Source organism: Citrus clementina, unplaced genomic scaffold (assembly GCF_000493195.1).
Source record: "Citrus clementina cultivar Clemenules unplaced genomic scaffold, Citrus_clementina_v1.0 scaffold_9, whole genome shotgun sequence".
Lineage (NCBI taxonomy): Eukaryota > Viridiplantae > Streptophyta > Magnoliopsida > Sapindales > Rutaceae > Citrus > Citrus x clementina.
The window spans coordinates 8,327,125-8,342,938 of NW_006261964.1; the positions used below are offsets into that span (position 1 = coordinate 8,327,125).

The 15,814-nt window shown below is 37.0% G+C and overlaps 1 protein-coding gene and 2 pseudogenes across 1 annotated transcript; 2 read left to right on the plus strand and 1 right to left on the minus strand.

Annotated features, from left to right (window-relative positions):
- Positions 1–1,631: 1,631 nt before the first annotated feature.
- Positions 1,632–3,897, minus strand: LOC112098939. Its single transcript, XM_024185744.1, has 3 exons — positions 3,064–3,897; positions 2,135–2,981; positions 1,632–1,840 (listed from the first exon to the last, which is right to left on the minus strand). The coding sequence occupies exons 1-3, from the start codon at positions 3,895–3,897 to the stop codon at positions 1,632–1,634; spliced, it is 1,890 nt and encodes a 629-aa protein (XP_024041512.1).
- A 1,180-nt stretch (positions 3,898–5,077) lies between these two features.
- Positions 5,078–7,571, plus strand: LOC18032962 (annotated as a pseudogene).
- A 3,930-nt stretch (positions 7,572–11,501) lies between these two features.
- Positions 11,502–15,445, plus strand: LOC18033291 (annotated as a pseudogene).
- Positions 15,446–15,814: the final 369 nt, after the last annotated feature.

Here is a 15,814-nt window from a genome sequence, read left to right on the forward strand (position 1 = left end):
TCCTGGATGCTCACCCGCATCATTTCTGCTTCCTCTCCTATGCTGGGCGAGGTCCTCACTTCCAGTGGAACTGACTTGGGTAACTTTGGGTCGGTAACTACGGCCATTCTGGCCAACATGTCTGCTCGGTAATTCTCGTCCCGAGATATCTGTTTTATCTCTACTTCTTGGAAAAGCCCGACCATCTGCTTCGCCTTCTTCAAATAAAGCCCCATCTTTTCTTCCTTTGCTTGAAATTAATCACTGACCTGATTACATACTAATTGGGAATCTGCTCGAATCACCACCTTTTCTGCTCGCAGTGCATGCGCGATCCCGAGCCCAATGATGAAGGCTTCGTACTCAAGTTGGTTGTTCGTGAGCTGAAATTCAAACTTCACAGCATAGGATATCTCGATCCCTTCTGGACTTCGTATTACAATTCCTACTTCGGATCCTTGTTCACTACGTGACCCATCAACTATTACCATCCATACTCCCTTTGGATTCTCCTGTTCCACTAGTTGCTCCTCCTGAACTTCTTCCCCTGATTCTACACTGTCAACCATAAAATCGGCCAGAGCTTGGGCTTTGATTGCTCCTCGGGGCCTATAGGATAGGTCGAATTCACTCAGCTCTACGGACTATTTTACTAATCGGCTAGATGCATCTGGTTTTTAGAGCACTTGTTGAAGAGGTTAGTTAGTCATCACAACTATCGGGTGTGCCTGAAAATATGGTCGGAGTTTGCGTGCTGTCGTTATTAGAGCTAGTGCCCATTTCTCCATCAGTGGATACCTTGTTTCCGCATCTACCAGGGCCTTGCTAGTGTAGTATACGGGGTGTTGCTTTTCTTCTTCTTCTCTGACTAATACCGAGCTGGTAGCCCATTTTGAGATTGCTAAGTACAAAAACAGCTGACCACCTTCTCTCAGAGTTGATAGTAATGGGGTGCGGGCCAGATATTCCTTCAGCTGCTCGAATGCCTTTTCACATTCTTATGTCCACTCCATCTTTCTCCCTTTCTTTATGGTTTGGAAGAAAGAGTGGCAATTATTTGTGGCCCGCGAGATGAATCGGTTCAATGCTGCCAATTTCCCTATAAGGCTCTGCACTTCCTTGACTGTTCGTGGGGACCTCATTTCTGTTATCCCCCGTATCTTTTTCGGGTTGGTCTCGATCCCTCGATGGCTCACTAAGAATCCCAAAAATTTACTCGAGCTGACCCCAAATACACATTTCTCCGGGTTCAGTTTAATTTCATACTTCCTCAGCAATTCAAAGGTCTCTTCCAAGTGCTTCACATGATCCCTTGGTTCTTTAGACTTTGTGATCATATCGTCCACATATACCTCCATAGTGTGACCGATTAATGGCTTGAAGATCTTGTTCACTAACATTTGATAGGTAGCTCCTGCATTTTTTAGGCCAAAATATATTACCCTGTAGCAAAACAAACCCATGTTAGTTATAAAGGTGATGCTTTCCTCATCCTACTCGTCCATGGGTATCTGATTATATCCCGAAAAGGCATCCATGAAGCTGAGCATACTGTGACCCGCTGTTAAGTCTACCAGTTGATCTATTTTTGGTAGGGGAAAACTGTCCTTCGGGCATGCCTTATTAAGGTCTGTGAAATCTACACACATTCTCTATTTCCCATTTGCCTTCTTTACTAGTACTACATTGGAAATCCACTCCGGGTACTTAGCCTCCCTTATAAATCCTACTTTCAACAGCTTTTCCACCTCGGCATTTATGGCCTTGTACCTTTCTTGGTTAAAGCACCTCCTTTTCTGCCTCACCGGCCTTACCCCTTTCTTGATTGCCAACTTGTGGCAAGCTATCCCGCGATCAATTCCTGGCATATCCTTATGAGACCAGACGAATATATCTGCATGGGACTGTAGACACTTCACCAGCTTGCCTTTTATTGTCTCGTTCAATCCTGATCCGACCCGATCTTAACCACTCTGCTCGGGTTACCCTTGCTCATAAAGACCTCCTCCAGTTTCTCAACAGGTTCCTGGCGACCCTTTTTAGAATCTCCTCGGTTATCTAAAGAGGTAACCTATAGTGTCTCCTTGGCCGCTGTAGCATAACAACTCCTCGCCATTCTCTGGTCACCTTTTACTACGCCAACAACTCCGTTTACTCTGTACTTCAAATGCTAGATAATGCGTGGATATAACATATTGGCTTATCCTCATGAAAGGTTGTCTCAGTATCATCTGGTAAAGGCTTCTTTCTTCTACCACGACAAAGTCTAACATCACTGTTCTTTCAAACAGCTTCGACCCTACAGTAATTGGGAGCTCGATGATCCTCATGGGGGTTAACCATCCTCCTCCAAACTCCTTCAAGGATGTATTTGTCCGCTCCAGTTTCAAGTCTGAGATTCCCATATCATTTAGGGCTGACTTAAACAATATATCAACCGAGCTGCCCGTGTCCACCAGTATTCGCCGTAATTCTGTACTAGACACCATTGCCTTAATCACCAGTGCATCCTCATGAGGATATGAAATACCCTCTTCGTCATTATCTGTCCACATAATGGGGACTTGTCTTACTTTCGCCCTCTTGGCTGCTGGCAAATTGAAAAACACCTCTTTGTTGGTCATGGCGTATCTCTCATAGTTCTTCCGTGCCCTGTTCGAATCCCCAACCAATGTTGGCCCTCCTACTATCACACGGATAGTTGGCTGTTCACGTTCTAGACTCCTCTCCACTCCTTCATCCCGCGTATACTGCAATTCAAGGACGGGGGTCACTCCATCTACATATTCATCCAGGTACCGGTTCCTCACTAAATCTTTCACCTGAATCTTTAGGTCATGACACTGGCTGATAGTGTGACCATGAGTGTCGTGGAATTTGTAGAATCTACTTTTGTCACGTCGGTGAGCAGGTTTCGTTATAGGGGCTGGAGGATACAGCAGCCTCGTCCCTCGATCCTCTCGTACAACTCCTCCATAGGAACTTTTAACGGGGTGTACTGCCTATATGCCAAGCTCTGGTCAATCAACTGGACTGCTCGGCTATCGTTGATATCGTCCCGAGCTGATATTGTAGGTAGCTGACCTGGTTGTCCAGCTCTAGAGTTGGCTGTATGTATTGCCCTTGGAGCGTTGTGATAAGGATGGGCAGCCAACTGTCGAAATTCTTGTTGCCGCTCCGGGAATGGGGGGGCGGAGGCTGAGCTCGGCTGTGTTGGAGCTGTTGCGGTCTCTGAGCCATGAGGTAATGGCGAGACCGATCTGATATTGCCCTCATCCCTGAGGATTCTCTAGCTCGCTTTCCCGACCCGCTTCTGCTCGGGGTTCTCCTTTCCTTTCGTCTCAACTCCTCTAGCTGTTCACTTTTTATCCTCGTCGGTTTTTCCTTTTCGATTTCTATCTCTCCTCGCCTGATCATACTCTCCGAATAATTCTGCACTAGGGGACTTCTCAAGTTATACCACAATTGGCCTATCCTCACGCCCTCTTTTAACCCCCTCAATGTATGCGGGTAATTGAAAGCTCCCAAATCAAGCACGGCTTGGTGGTATCGTTTTACAAAATCGCGAAGGGATTCATGTTCCTCTTGCTTCATCCCTATTAGTTCCATCATATCGTCCTCTGGGGCCACTGCTCCTCGGAACTGCTCAGCCAACTCTTGGCACATCTGCTCGTATACTTTTATACTTCCTCGTGACAGCTTGCGGTACCATTCTCGGGCTCGCCCCTCTAGTGTCAATGGGAACACCCTGCATCTCTGAGCTGGTGTTAGCCCCTGCACACCCGTCATGTCGTTGAAACGTTCAATATTCACCAGCGGGTCACTTCGCCCGGAGTATTTAAGGTCGGGGAAGCGGAAATCTCTTGGGATTACAGTACCCATGATCTCCGCTGACAACGGAGATTCTTCATCTAGCATTATCCTCTAGCCCTGAATCTCGTCCATCACCTGCACTAATTTACGCACCTCACCCTCCAATTTTACAATACGGTCAGGATCGCGTGCAGCTATTTGATCTCGCTCCTGCTCAGTATTCTGCAACCACTGTCTGAGCTCTCTTTCATCAATATTGGCTCCTCGGCCATCAATTTCTAGCACTCGTCTGGAGCGAGGTTGGTCCCTTCCTTCGTCTACGCACTCCCCTGGAATCTGACAAGTACTTCTATGGGGATGTGTCCCATAGGGTTGATCTACCGGTGGAGGGATTTCCTCGACTCTGCGCCTCCGGAGGCTAGGTTCTGTCACAACTTCATCTCTTCCCACGGGGGTTTCATAGTCCCTTCTCTGTTCATCCCTCAGCTCATGCAATATGGCCGTGAGAGTCTCCATTTGTTTCTCCATCTATTCCAACCGATCTTGCATCATCCTCTCTCGAGCTTCATTCGCAATCTCCCGGAGAGTGATTGTCTCAATAGTTTCATTGTCCTCCCCTAAGGCACCATTTCTTGAAACATCCATAACCAACTATTCGTGCGCTTCCTCTGATGCCTATTTGTTTGGTGGTAGCTTTTATCCAGATCCCCACAGACGGCGCCAAAATGTTGATGCTGAAATCTGCTCGCCCTATACCCGATCAGATTTTTCCACCAACGCTTATATACTTAATGGAAACGATGTCACATTCTCCTTGCCTTAAAGATCGCTTACGTCACTGGATTGGAATCACCTTTTTTTTTTATCTTGCCCAGCCTGTGTTCACCAAAAATGGATTAAAGATGCCGGTGGTTTTGCCAGCGTAAACCCTCCGATGCCTAAGTTAGCACAAGGTGTTTATGGGAAAACACTTCAATTTAGATTTTGGAATGGCTTACGATTCACTCTAAGCTTATGCAGAAAAATAGTCTAATTTTAATTTGGCAGAGTTTCCCCCCTCTCTCAGTTTTTTTATCCCCTTCTTCATTGATTTCTTCCTCTTTTATAGCCGTTGTCCCACGTTTCTGTTCACCTTTCATCCCCCCTTTCTCGGGTAGTGGCAGCCCCTCATGGGACTCTAACTGCTACATTGTGGGCAAGCGTAAGACACCGTATCTCCCTCAACGGTTCTGGGAGAAGCGCAACTGTCGTGATTTTGTGAGATCGTGTTCCCGCTCTTTGGGGAATGGATATCTGCTCGGTTTATGTCTCTGGTCGGCCCATGTTTGTAGAAGGTTCATTATCAGCGTTCTGCTCGTACCATTCAGCTGAGGTGATCCACCCCGGGGTGGGGATGATGGCATGGCTGAGCTGGTGCTCTTATTTACTTAACATTAAGTATTTTTGGTTGTTTGAAATAATCATATCATGAATACAATTGAATTTGAATTTAAGCTTTTCATGTCATCATCGAGTTTTATGTTCCTAGTTTACAGGAATTTGTATTCAGTGCTGAGCTGAGGTTTTTGTTAATCTTTCAGAAAGATAAGAATATAAAATTAATTAAATATTCACCTTAAATTATTATCCATGTATGTGTGGTAGATGTTTACGAAGAGATGAGCACAGTTAAGCTCAGTACTGGATCTAAATCCAGCTTACAGGATTTCTTGCCTGCCAGGAGCATTATATGAATACTCGACTTATTGTTTGACTCAATTTACTACTCGACTTGGCTTTCTTGACCAACTTAAATTCGTCTGAGTATTCTCGATTTAAGCTGAATATTTTTTGTCTCGTATCTATTTGTCTTTGCTCACCCCTTAAGGGTATATCTATGTAAAGTGACTTAATTGGGGTATATTGTTGGTATATTTTATTTTTTAAAATCCTGGGCCCTAGGAAGCCCTTTCTTATCATTGAAACTAGACCTTGGCTAAATAAATTATTGGTTTATTTAAAGGATTGGGGTATATTTTTATATAAAACCAAACTGAATTGTGAATGCCACTGCACGTTTTTACTGCCTTATAGCCTAAATTGCTTATTCCTTCTGATTGCATGATTTGTGAAGAATTTTTTTTTTTAACTTAACTTCAATTATTTTCTCTGTTTTATTTGAAACCTAACCGAAAAGAATATCTACCTCTTTTTATTATTTTTTTCAGTTCTCCAGGTAACTTAATCGGTCATGCTTCTACTTTGAAGAGTAACCGAGTACGGATAATTTACTTGAGTTTCCAGCTGATGGCAATACTGAATCCTTCAAGGATATGGCAAGAGAAATATTTGAGAGCTTATTAACAGTACAGGCCAGGAACACGATCCTGCATAGCAACATCATATGCCAATGAACAGAAAATGTGTCAATCAAGTTCGTAGGGGAAATACTTGAGATATGCCCATCACTACAAACACAAGTTAATGGCAAAGGTGATACTCCACTTCACGTTGCGGCAAAATTCGGCCATTTTAATATAGCGAATGTTTTTATGAAAAGAGCAAAATTAGCTCAACATGAAGATGAAGAGCTAGAGAGCGGGTTAGGAGCTGCCAGGCAGATGATTAGGATGACGAATGAAAAGAAGAATACTGCACTGCAGTCTGCACGAGGCAGTGTTTCATGGCAAAGTGGATGTGTTGAAAATACTGACGAGATAAGAACCTGATTATCCATATTCTGCAAATAATTGCGGCAAAATGCCACTCCACATGGCTGCTGATTATGAGCGCTTTTCTCATAAGATGCTAGCCTTTTTAGAAAACTGCACATCAATGTCCCATGAAGGCCCCTACGGAAGGACAGCTTTACGTGCTGCAGTAATGCAGTTGGATTTCCGTAAGTTTAATTATACCCTTTCAGTGCGAATTTGAATATTCAGATCTTTTCATACAGGTTTTGTTCATGCTCTTTCATGCCCAGGGGTCTGACAGAATGATTCTCAAGTAATTACATTTAGTTGGTCACCAAATTTAAATCCTGAGAGGCTGGATAAACATTCAATTTGAGTTATAATTTTATTTATCTTTTGGCTCATTACACTCAGAAATGGATTATCATGCGATGCAACAATTATTTGAAAAAAAGGAAGAGTCTGATCAAAGAAACAGACCATTATAGGTGGACTCCAATTCATTACGCTGCATATCGAAATCAATATCAATAGATACATGTGCTATTAGAAATTGATCAAACTGCTTCAAACATTACTGAACAAAGATCCAAAGATGACAGCGCTTCATTTGGCAATGGGCCGAGGGCATGGCAGAACAGTTGAAAGAATTCTTTCCCTTGCACCAGAATGTTATGAACTGGTCGATAACAGGGGATGGAACTTTTTTCATTATGCAATAGTCATTTTTTTTTTTTTAATGATTTCAAAACTCTACTAAAATATCCGTTAGCGAGGAGTCTTATAAACGAGGGGGATGCCAATGAGAACTCTATATGATTAGGAAGACTCGAACTAACTATCACACTGTCAATAGGCAAAATGTTAGTGTTAGACACATTTTGAAATATGGCTATCCTATCCTAAGCTCAAGGTAATTAATTTGTTAATTCTTTCAACTTATAAATCCAGCTTTCTTTTTCATTACTTTATTATAATTTTTTTTTAGTTTATGCAATTAATTCATATTCAAATTCAATTTACAGGAGGAAGAATTTGTCCAAAGATGTTGGCAGAGGACAATATCAAGATGGTGCTATATTCATGACGACAGTGCTAAATTGCTAAGACCAGATCCAAATGCAGTGGCACGTGGGGTAGTGGCTCGACCGGGTTAGCCCAAAAAAAAATCAATATCCCTTAAATTTTATGGTATTTTTATTTTTAAATCTTTTTCTTTCGTGTCCTTAAATCAATCTTTATTAAAATAACTTAAATATATTTATAGTTAAGTTATTCCGGTTTGGATCCTTTAAAATTCAATATTAAAATAGTAATTTGTCTTTTTACCTACTTTCTTTTGAGCAAGTTTCTTGATGTTGCAATATCTTTTGAATTTTTTTTTTTTTGGTTACGTTCACACAGATAAATACAATAAATTCATAAATTCATAATCTAACCTTGCCTGGTCAAAATTCCTAGGTTCGCCCCTATCTAGATGAATTACAAAAAGATTATCTTGACGATCCTAAATATGATTACAAAGATATGACAGCGTCCGATGTTGTAGTATAGTGAAAATTACCCTTTAGGACAATGCTTTTTACCCGCCTTGAGGAATTTTCTCTGAGTTCGTATTTGTTGGTCCGATAACAAATTCTTCGTTGTAGGAAGCAACTATTTGGTTTCCGGCTGCAGCCACAAGGTTATGATTGTAACTTTCTTTTAAAAAATAACAAAGAATTCTGTTGTCAAGCTATTGTTCATCACTGTTGAGTTTTTATGGGTGTTGTTGTTCAGGCTAAGCTGGTCTTTCAAAAAAGTTATTTTGTCTCATATTTCCAACGTAAATGGCCCAACAAATTTGTGCCTTTCTATATATTTATTAATATGAATACGCTTCATAATTGTGAGACTTATTTTTTTGTATCAGTTGATACGTTAAAAAAATTAGGGAAAAGGACTAACACACCACCAATGTTTAGGTAAAGGGACAAAAATTTCTCAAACATTTCGTAAAAGACATTTACACCCTCATTCACTAATGGAAACAATTACTTTTAATGGAAATAGAAATTTTAATATATAATTACCAGTATACCCTTCTAGCACATAAAAAAATTATTAATTGTCCAATTTGTCTATATATTATTAAAAAAATTACAAATATACTTTCATTACCCAATTCCTCTCTTCAAATTTTTATCAAATTCTCTCTTCAAGACAAATAAATTTAATCTATTATCAATTTTTATGTCTATTGGATATGTTACTTAATACAATTAAGATAAGATTTTTGTAATTATTGTTGTAACCAACCTTTTTTTTATTTTGTTGATTATACAAGTTTAAATGATTGACATGTAGAGAATTGTTATTCTTATGGCATTAATAACTAATTTTATTTATTTTATCAATTCTTATGTCTATAGGATACGTTATTTAATACAATTAAGATAAGATTTTTGTAATTATTGTTGTAACCAGTTTTTTTTTATTTTGTTGATTATACAAGTTTAAATGATTGACATGTAGAGAATTGTTATTCGTATGGCATTAATAACTAATTTTATTTATTTATATTCTTGAGTAATAGATTAAATTTAATTGGTTTAAAGAGAGAATTTGATAAAAATTTAAATAGAGGAATTGGGCAATGGGGGTATATTTATAATTTTATTAACAATATATGGATAAATTGGACAATTAACAATTATTTTTTTTATGTGCTAGAAGGGTATAACGGTAATTATATATTAAAATTATTATTTCCGTTAAAAGTTATTGTTTCTGTCAGTAAATGAGGGTGTAAATATCTTTTTTCGAAATGTTAGGAGGTTTTTGTCCCTTTGTCTAAACGTTGGGGGTGTGTTTGTCCTTTTCCCAAAAAATTAACTTGAGAAAAAGAAGATTTAACATTTTTTTTCAGGTCAAGGCAGCTGCTTCTCGAAAAAATACTGTCACTGATTTCTTAGGCTTCTCCGAAGGCTCTTTTCCTTTTGTTTATCCTGGAGCTCCAATTTTCAAGGGTTGTATTTTGTCCGTTGTCAGGCGAGTGGAGCTAGTTAATACTCGACCCTAGGGATTGAGTTAGTAATTTTTTTCCCCATTGAAAAAACTTCATCGTTTTGCCTTTGTTTTTCTCAGCGGTCTGTCACCCCATGATTGATTTAGCATTTCTCTTGCCAATTAAAAGAGTAAACAAACGTTAACTAAAAAAATGTCGAGTGCAAAAAGTCAACAGATAGATGCACAAAAACTCTGTTCTCCTCCACATAAAAGTGTAGCATTTAGATAATAAAGTTACTGTACTCAAGTCATTGTTCAACGCCATTGTGTACAGTTGTTCTGGCTGATTTAGGCTTTTAATGAAACTATATTGACTGATATTTCTAACAAATGGACCATGATTTCAATGTTAAAATGCTAAACCTTTTAAGGGTATGGGAAGAGATGTAACTTTGAACTCGAGGCCTCAGTGGACTTAAGAGTGATTGTGTAAATACATTTTGTATAAACTAAACAATTGTAACACTTTGAAGTTGTCGGATGGGAACTGCATAATAAGATTGTTCCATTGGAACCATTGTGATACTCGTGTAAATCAATTAAAGGTTCATGGAAGAATAACGACATATGTTAAACTAAGGTAAAGAATCTCCATATACATAAATAACAGTTAATTAATTAAAAAAAGGTAAAGAATCTCCATATATATAAATAATAGTTAATTAATTAATAAATCACTTAGGGTGTGTTTAGTACATTGTATTGTATTATGTTGTATTTCATTATTTTAATATTGGTGTATTATATTATGTTGTATTGTATTAGTACCGTATTATAATAATGTTGTACAATGTTTGGTGCCACATTGTACTGTATTTATTTTTTGTGATTAATTTAAATTAAATATTACATTATACTAATATTTTATATTATATTAATATATTTAAATTGTTTTAATATTTTATATTATTATTTATATTATTATTTATATTATTATTAATTTTAAATTAATATTATTCATATTTATTCATATTTAAATATTTATTATTAGTTATAATAAATTATATATTTATTAATTTATATTAATAATTATAATGTAAAAATAAAAATAAAAATTATATAATATTGTATTAAATTAAAAAGTTGTTATTATATTATTATTTTTATTATCATTATTATAAAATAAAAGCAAAAGTAAAAGTTAAAAAAAAAAGTTAAAAGCAAAAGTAAAAGCAAAAGAAACAAAAAAAAAGTAAGCTAATGCACAGCCCTTTAACCCATTCTCATGTTTTTCCAAACATAGCCTTATCATTAATTTAATGTAAACAGTATTTTAATATCCCATAATACAATGCACCAACGATACTCTTAGATATTTTTCTGTCAAATAAAACATATAAATGTCGATAATTAGTACATGAATGACACATTCCATGTAGTATCATTTTAAGAAGTGATTTAATAAGTAACAAGAAGGCTAAGAGGCAACATTGAATCACTTTTCTTTTGTAGAATTAATGAAGTACTCATAGAGTATTCCCCTATTATTTTATTGTTTGCAGTCATTTGAGAGTCACTTGATTCTTTACCCAACAAACAAAAAGAGCAGAACTGTATATGGAATCCGATCGAAATGTGATAAGGAAGGCTGCAGTATTTAAAGATTGAGGATATGGCTCTGCAGACTTTTTCAATGTTAAGGACAAAACAAAAGAAGAAACCATGGTCAACTTTAATAATTAATTGGTATATATATTTTTTTGTCTGAGTTCTTAAAAATATTGCGCCACAGTTTAATTAATTATTAATTAAACATACAAGCACACAATTGAGAAATTGATTAGTTTGCCAACGAGAATGACTAATCTCAATTTATTTATTTATTTAACTAAAAGAGCATGAGGAAGAAATCAAGGTTAAAAATGTTGATTCTTGGCTTGTCAAAAGAGTAAGAATTAATGTCGATACTTACCTTGTCAAAAAAGCAAGAATTTAAGAAGTGTGAAAAATACTACACTTTTCAAGTCATATATACATACATGTCAGGTTTAGAAGAAGATCTATGAGTACCTCCGAGATACTGGGTACCCTTATCTAATAGATCAACTTCGCCAACATGAATCCTGTTTCCGTTGAGATTGAGGATGCTCCATTATTGGATAGCAATGGTGAAATTAAGCAGCAAATGGACCTAAATTTTTTCAAAGCTGCATCTGCGGGCAATTCGGAACCGTTCAAAGACATGGCAAGAGATGTAATTGAGAGCTTGTTAACAGCAAAGGCCAAAAACACAATCCTGCATATCAACATCATATCATCAGAAAGAGAAAATGTGTCAACGAAGTTCGTAGAAGAAATACTTGAGAAATGCCCAGTACTGCTGCTACAAGTTAATGGTAAAGGCGATACTCCACTTCACCTTGCAGCAAAATTCGGCCATTTTGATATAGTGAGAGTTCTTATTGAAAGAGCAAAATTAGCTCAACGTGGAGATGAAGAACCAGAGAGCGGGGTTGAAGCTTTCAGGCAGATGATTAGGATGGTGAATAACGAGAAGAATACAGCACTCCACGAGGCAGTGTCTCATGGCAACGTGGACGTGGTGAAAATACTGACAAGAGAAGACTCTGATTATCCATATTCTGCAAATAATTACGGCAAAACGCCACTCTACATGGCTGCTGAGTATGAGAACCGTTCTGATATGTTGCTTGGCCTTTTGGAAAACCGCACATCAGCGTCCTTTGATATGGTGCTTGCCTTGTTAGAAAACAGCACATCAGTATCTCATGAAGGCCCCAACGGAAAGACGGCTTTACATACTGCAGCAATGAAATCTTATGCCGGTAAGTTTAATTATACCCTTTCAGTGAATTATTAGATTTAGTGAGTTATTAAATTAGCGAATTATTAAATTTAGTGAATTATTAACTAAATCTAATTATACCCTCAAAGAGAATTATTTAACTACTATTCTCAATTCCAGTTTTTCTCCTCACTCATCATGAATCAATCATAATTTCTGAAAATCACAATCAATTATAATGATATCAGTAAGTAAACTTGTTTTTCATATATGAAAATACATACTTGTTTACATATAATGCAAATGGATAACATGCCAGAGTCTTTTAAAAATATTGTAAAACAAATTCATTAAAATTTCTTTTGCCATGTTCAAACTTCACATTTCCTTTTAAATCACTTACTTCAATTACCTTAATTCAATTACTATTCAATAGGACTCTACTTAATATTAATAACTTTGATTTTCGTGTAAACTTCCTTCACCCACTTATCTCTTAAACATTATATCTACAATGTCCACTAAGGGAGTAAAGAATTCAAGAAACTAAGCAAAATCGAAAAACTTTCTTTCTTTCTTCAAAATCAATTTGCTCAAATCCACTTTCTTATTTTCCAAAAAACATAGTGCATATTCATGTTAATACCAATAAACTTTCACACATACATATGTCTGTATATAAATCATATTTGACACATAACAACACATCGCATAAATACATAGAAAGACCATATAAATCCATACCCCGTACATATCAAAATAAACTTTTGAAACACGTAAAATAGATACATATTTTTTATTGTGATTAAGTAACAAAAGTGTCTTACACCATCGGCCTAAAACCAATAATAAAACGCTCATGAGATATCATCATATCCTCATTCATGAGTTACTAAAATATCCCAAAATTTCTTTTCAAAAAAAAAAATCCAAAATTTTAAATTACCAAATTACCCTTAAAAATTCTAAATTACCAAAATGCCCTCGCTGGTTAATGACCGGAATTCGAGCGGCAATGATCAAATAAGTCAAAACAGGAACTTCAGCTCGCTCTGAATCCAAAGGTGGCAGCGGTGTGCTCCGACGCGCAGCCATGGTGCCCGATCGAGTTTCGACAGCCGTGAAACTTCAACGGCTGATCGGCGACAAATCGGCTACTGTTGATGGTCAGAAATTGAAGTGACTGCCATAAAGGACAAATCCCAGGTGACGACATGACCGAAATCCGGTAAAAACTCGCCGATTGAGTCGTCGTCCTCCATGACTTAACACGGGTTCGTGGGGGTGGTCATAGGCCGTTTTCCGGCAACAATGATGATGGGGGAATGACCGCGTCGTCTGGGAGCTCGGTTGATACCCTCCATCGCCGGAGATGTGGCCGGAATCGGAAGCACCGATTCAGGTTTCGTGAACGGGTTGACCCGACTTGTTTCCTCTCTCCTCTGAGCCGATCGCCACGTTCTCTCTCCCACTTAATTCACTTAATCCAGTTAATGACTAAATATCCTTAGGAGAATTAATCTTTTTATTAATGACAAAAATACTCTTAATTTATGAAGAAATTAAGTGCTGTTATGAAGGAATTAATTTTTTTACTGCGAAATGCTCCTAAAAAATTAATCTTTAGAACTGTAAATATAGTGAAAATTGGTCTTTTGGATAACTAAGATAGGGAAAGTTGGTTTTAGGATAATTAGATTTACCAAATTGGTCTTTAGAATAGTGCTTCAAACGTGTCTTAGTGAATTTTGCAAAAATTGTTATTTCTAGATGCAAACTCAGGGAAATGATTGTAAGTTTTTATTTTGTTAAATAACAAAGTTACCGATCTGAAGCCATTATTCATCACTCATCGTGTGATTGGTGTTGGTGTTGTTGCTCTAGACTTCTGGCTTATTTGGAATTTGAAAAAGCTATTTTTTTTTACTCATATTTCCAACATAAATAGCCCCCCAAATTTAGGCCATTTCTAAATATTTACTTTTATTAAAAATTTTCATTATTATTTGATTTATCTTCTGTATTCTTAGTTGATACTGCATTATCAAAATTACTTGAGATAAAGAAGAATCTGATCAAAGAAACAGACCAATACGGGTGAACTCCAATTCATTACGCTGCATATTATGGAAATTACGGGACGGTAAATTTACTATTAGAAACTGATCAATCCGCTTCGAACATTGCTGACAAAGATCGAAAGATGACAGCTCTTCATTTGGCAGCGGGCAAAGGGGATGCCCGAACGGTTGAGCGAATTATTTCTGAAAATCCAAAATGTTACGAGCTGGTCGATAACAGGGGATGGAATTTTCTCCATTATGCTATGGTTAGTTTTCATGTTGGACAACTAAGAAATCTTCTTGAAAATAATCCGTTAGCGAGGAGTCTTATAGATGAGGGGATGCCAAGGGAAACACTCCTCTCCATGTGCTTGCTGCTGTCCGTCCAAAAGAATTCCATGGCGTTATGATTGGGAACACTCAAGCCAATTATGACGCTGTCAACAAACAAAATGTTAGTGTCAGACACATTTTTAATTATGGCTATCCTGAGCTCAAGGTAATTATTTAATTTGCTCTTTCAACTAAATTATTAAATTTTTTTTTACGCAATTAATTAATATTCAAATGTAAATTAATTACAGGAAGAAATCCAAAAATTATCCAAAGATGTTGGCAGAGGACAATATTCAGATGGTGTTATATTCATAAGAGAAGTGCAAAAGTATGTTACTAAAGAAAATTACAAGGACACAAGAGCATCACATTTGGTAGTGGCAGCACTCATAGCAACAGTAGCATTCGCAGCAGCTTTCACCATTCCTGGCGGCTATAGAAGCGAAAATGGAACTGCAATCCTGAGGAGAAATAAAGCTTTTCAATTATTTATGGTAGCAGATTCCATTGCCATGGCCTTTTCTCTTTCTGCCGTCGTTACTCACTTCTGGTTGTCTTATGTAACTGAAGAAACTAAAGATTTCAATGAGGAATTGTTCCACGCTTCCATTTGGTTCACCTTATTGTCCATGGCAGCAATGGCGATTGCATTTGCTACGGGCACATATGCAATGTTAGCCCCTTCTTTAGGCCTTGCTATTATCACTTGTTTAATCGGCCTGAGCTTTTTCTTGCTTGCGATTTGGATCATCAGATTGTCTAATACTGAGAAGGACAATAGTAATTGATTATAGTAAGTCACCATCTTTGTTTATCAATAAAATGATTGATTTTCATTTTAAGATAAACATTAATTAATTTACTCAATCTTTGCTAATAATAATCATTATTTTAATTGTACATTGATCACTGATGTTTTAATGATAATTAAATTTGAGATCCAGGCCGGTCTACTTTACTGTTAATGATTAGATTGAATTGGTGAGAGGAAGTCAAAATCAAATTTAATATTTCAAATTGTTTGTACTTTCTTATGTTGATGGAATAAAATCTTAATTACTTTGTCAAAAAAATTGAAAAAATTTATCTCTTTGTATAATGCATCATTAGAAATCTTTAATTAGACGTGAGTAAAGAAAATCCATGATGCGTGTTTA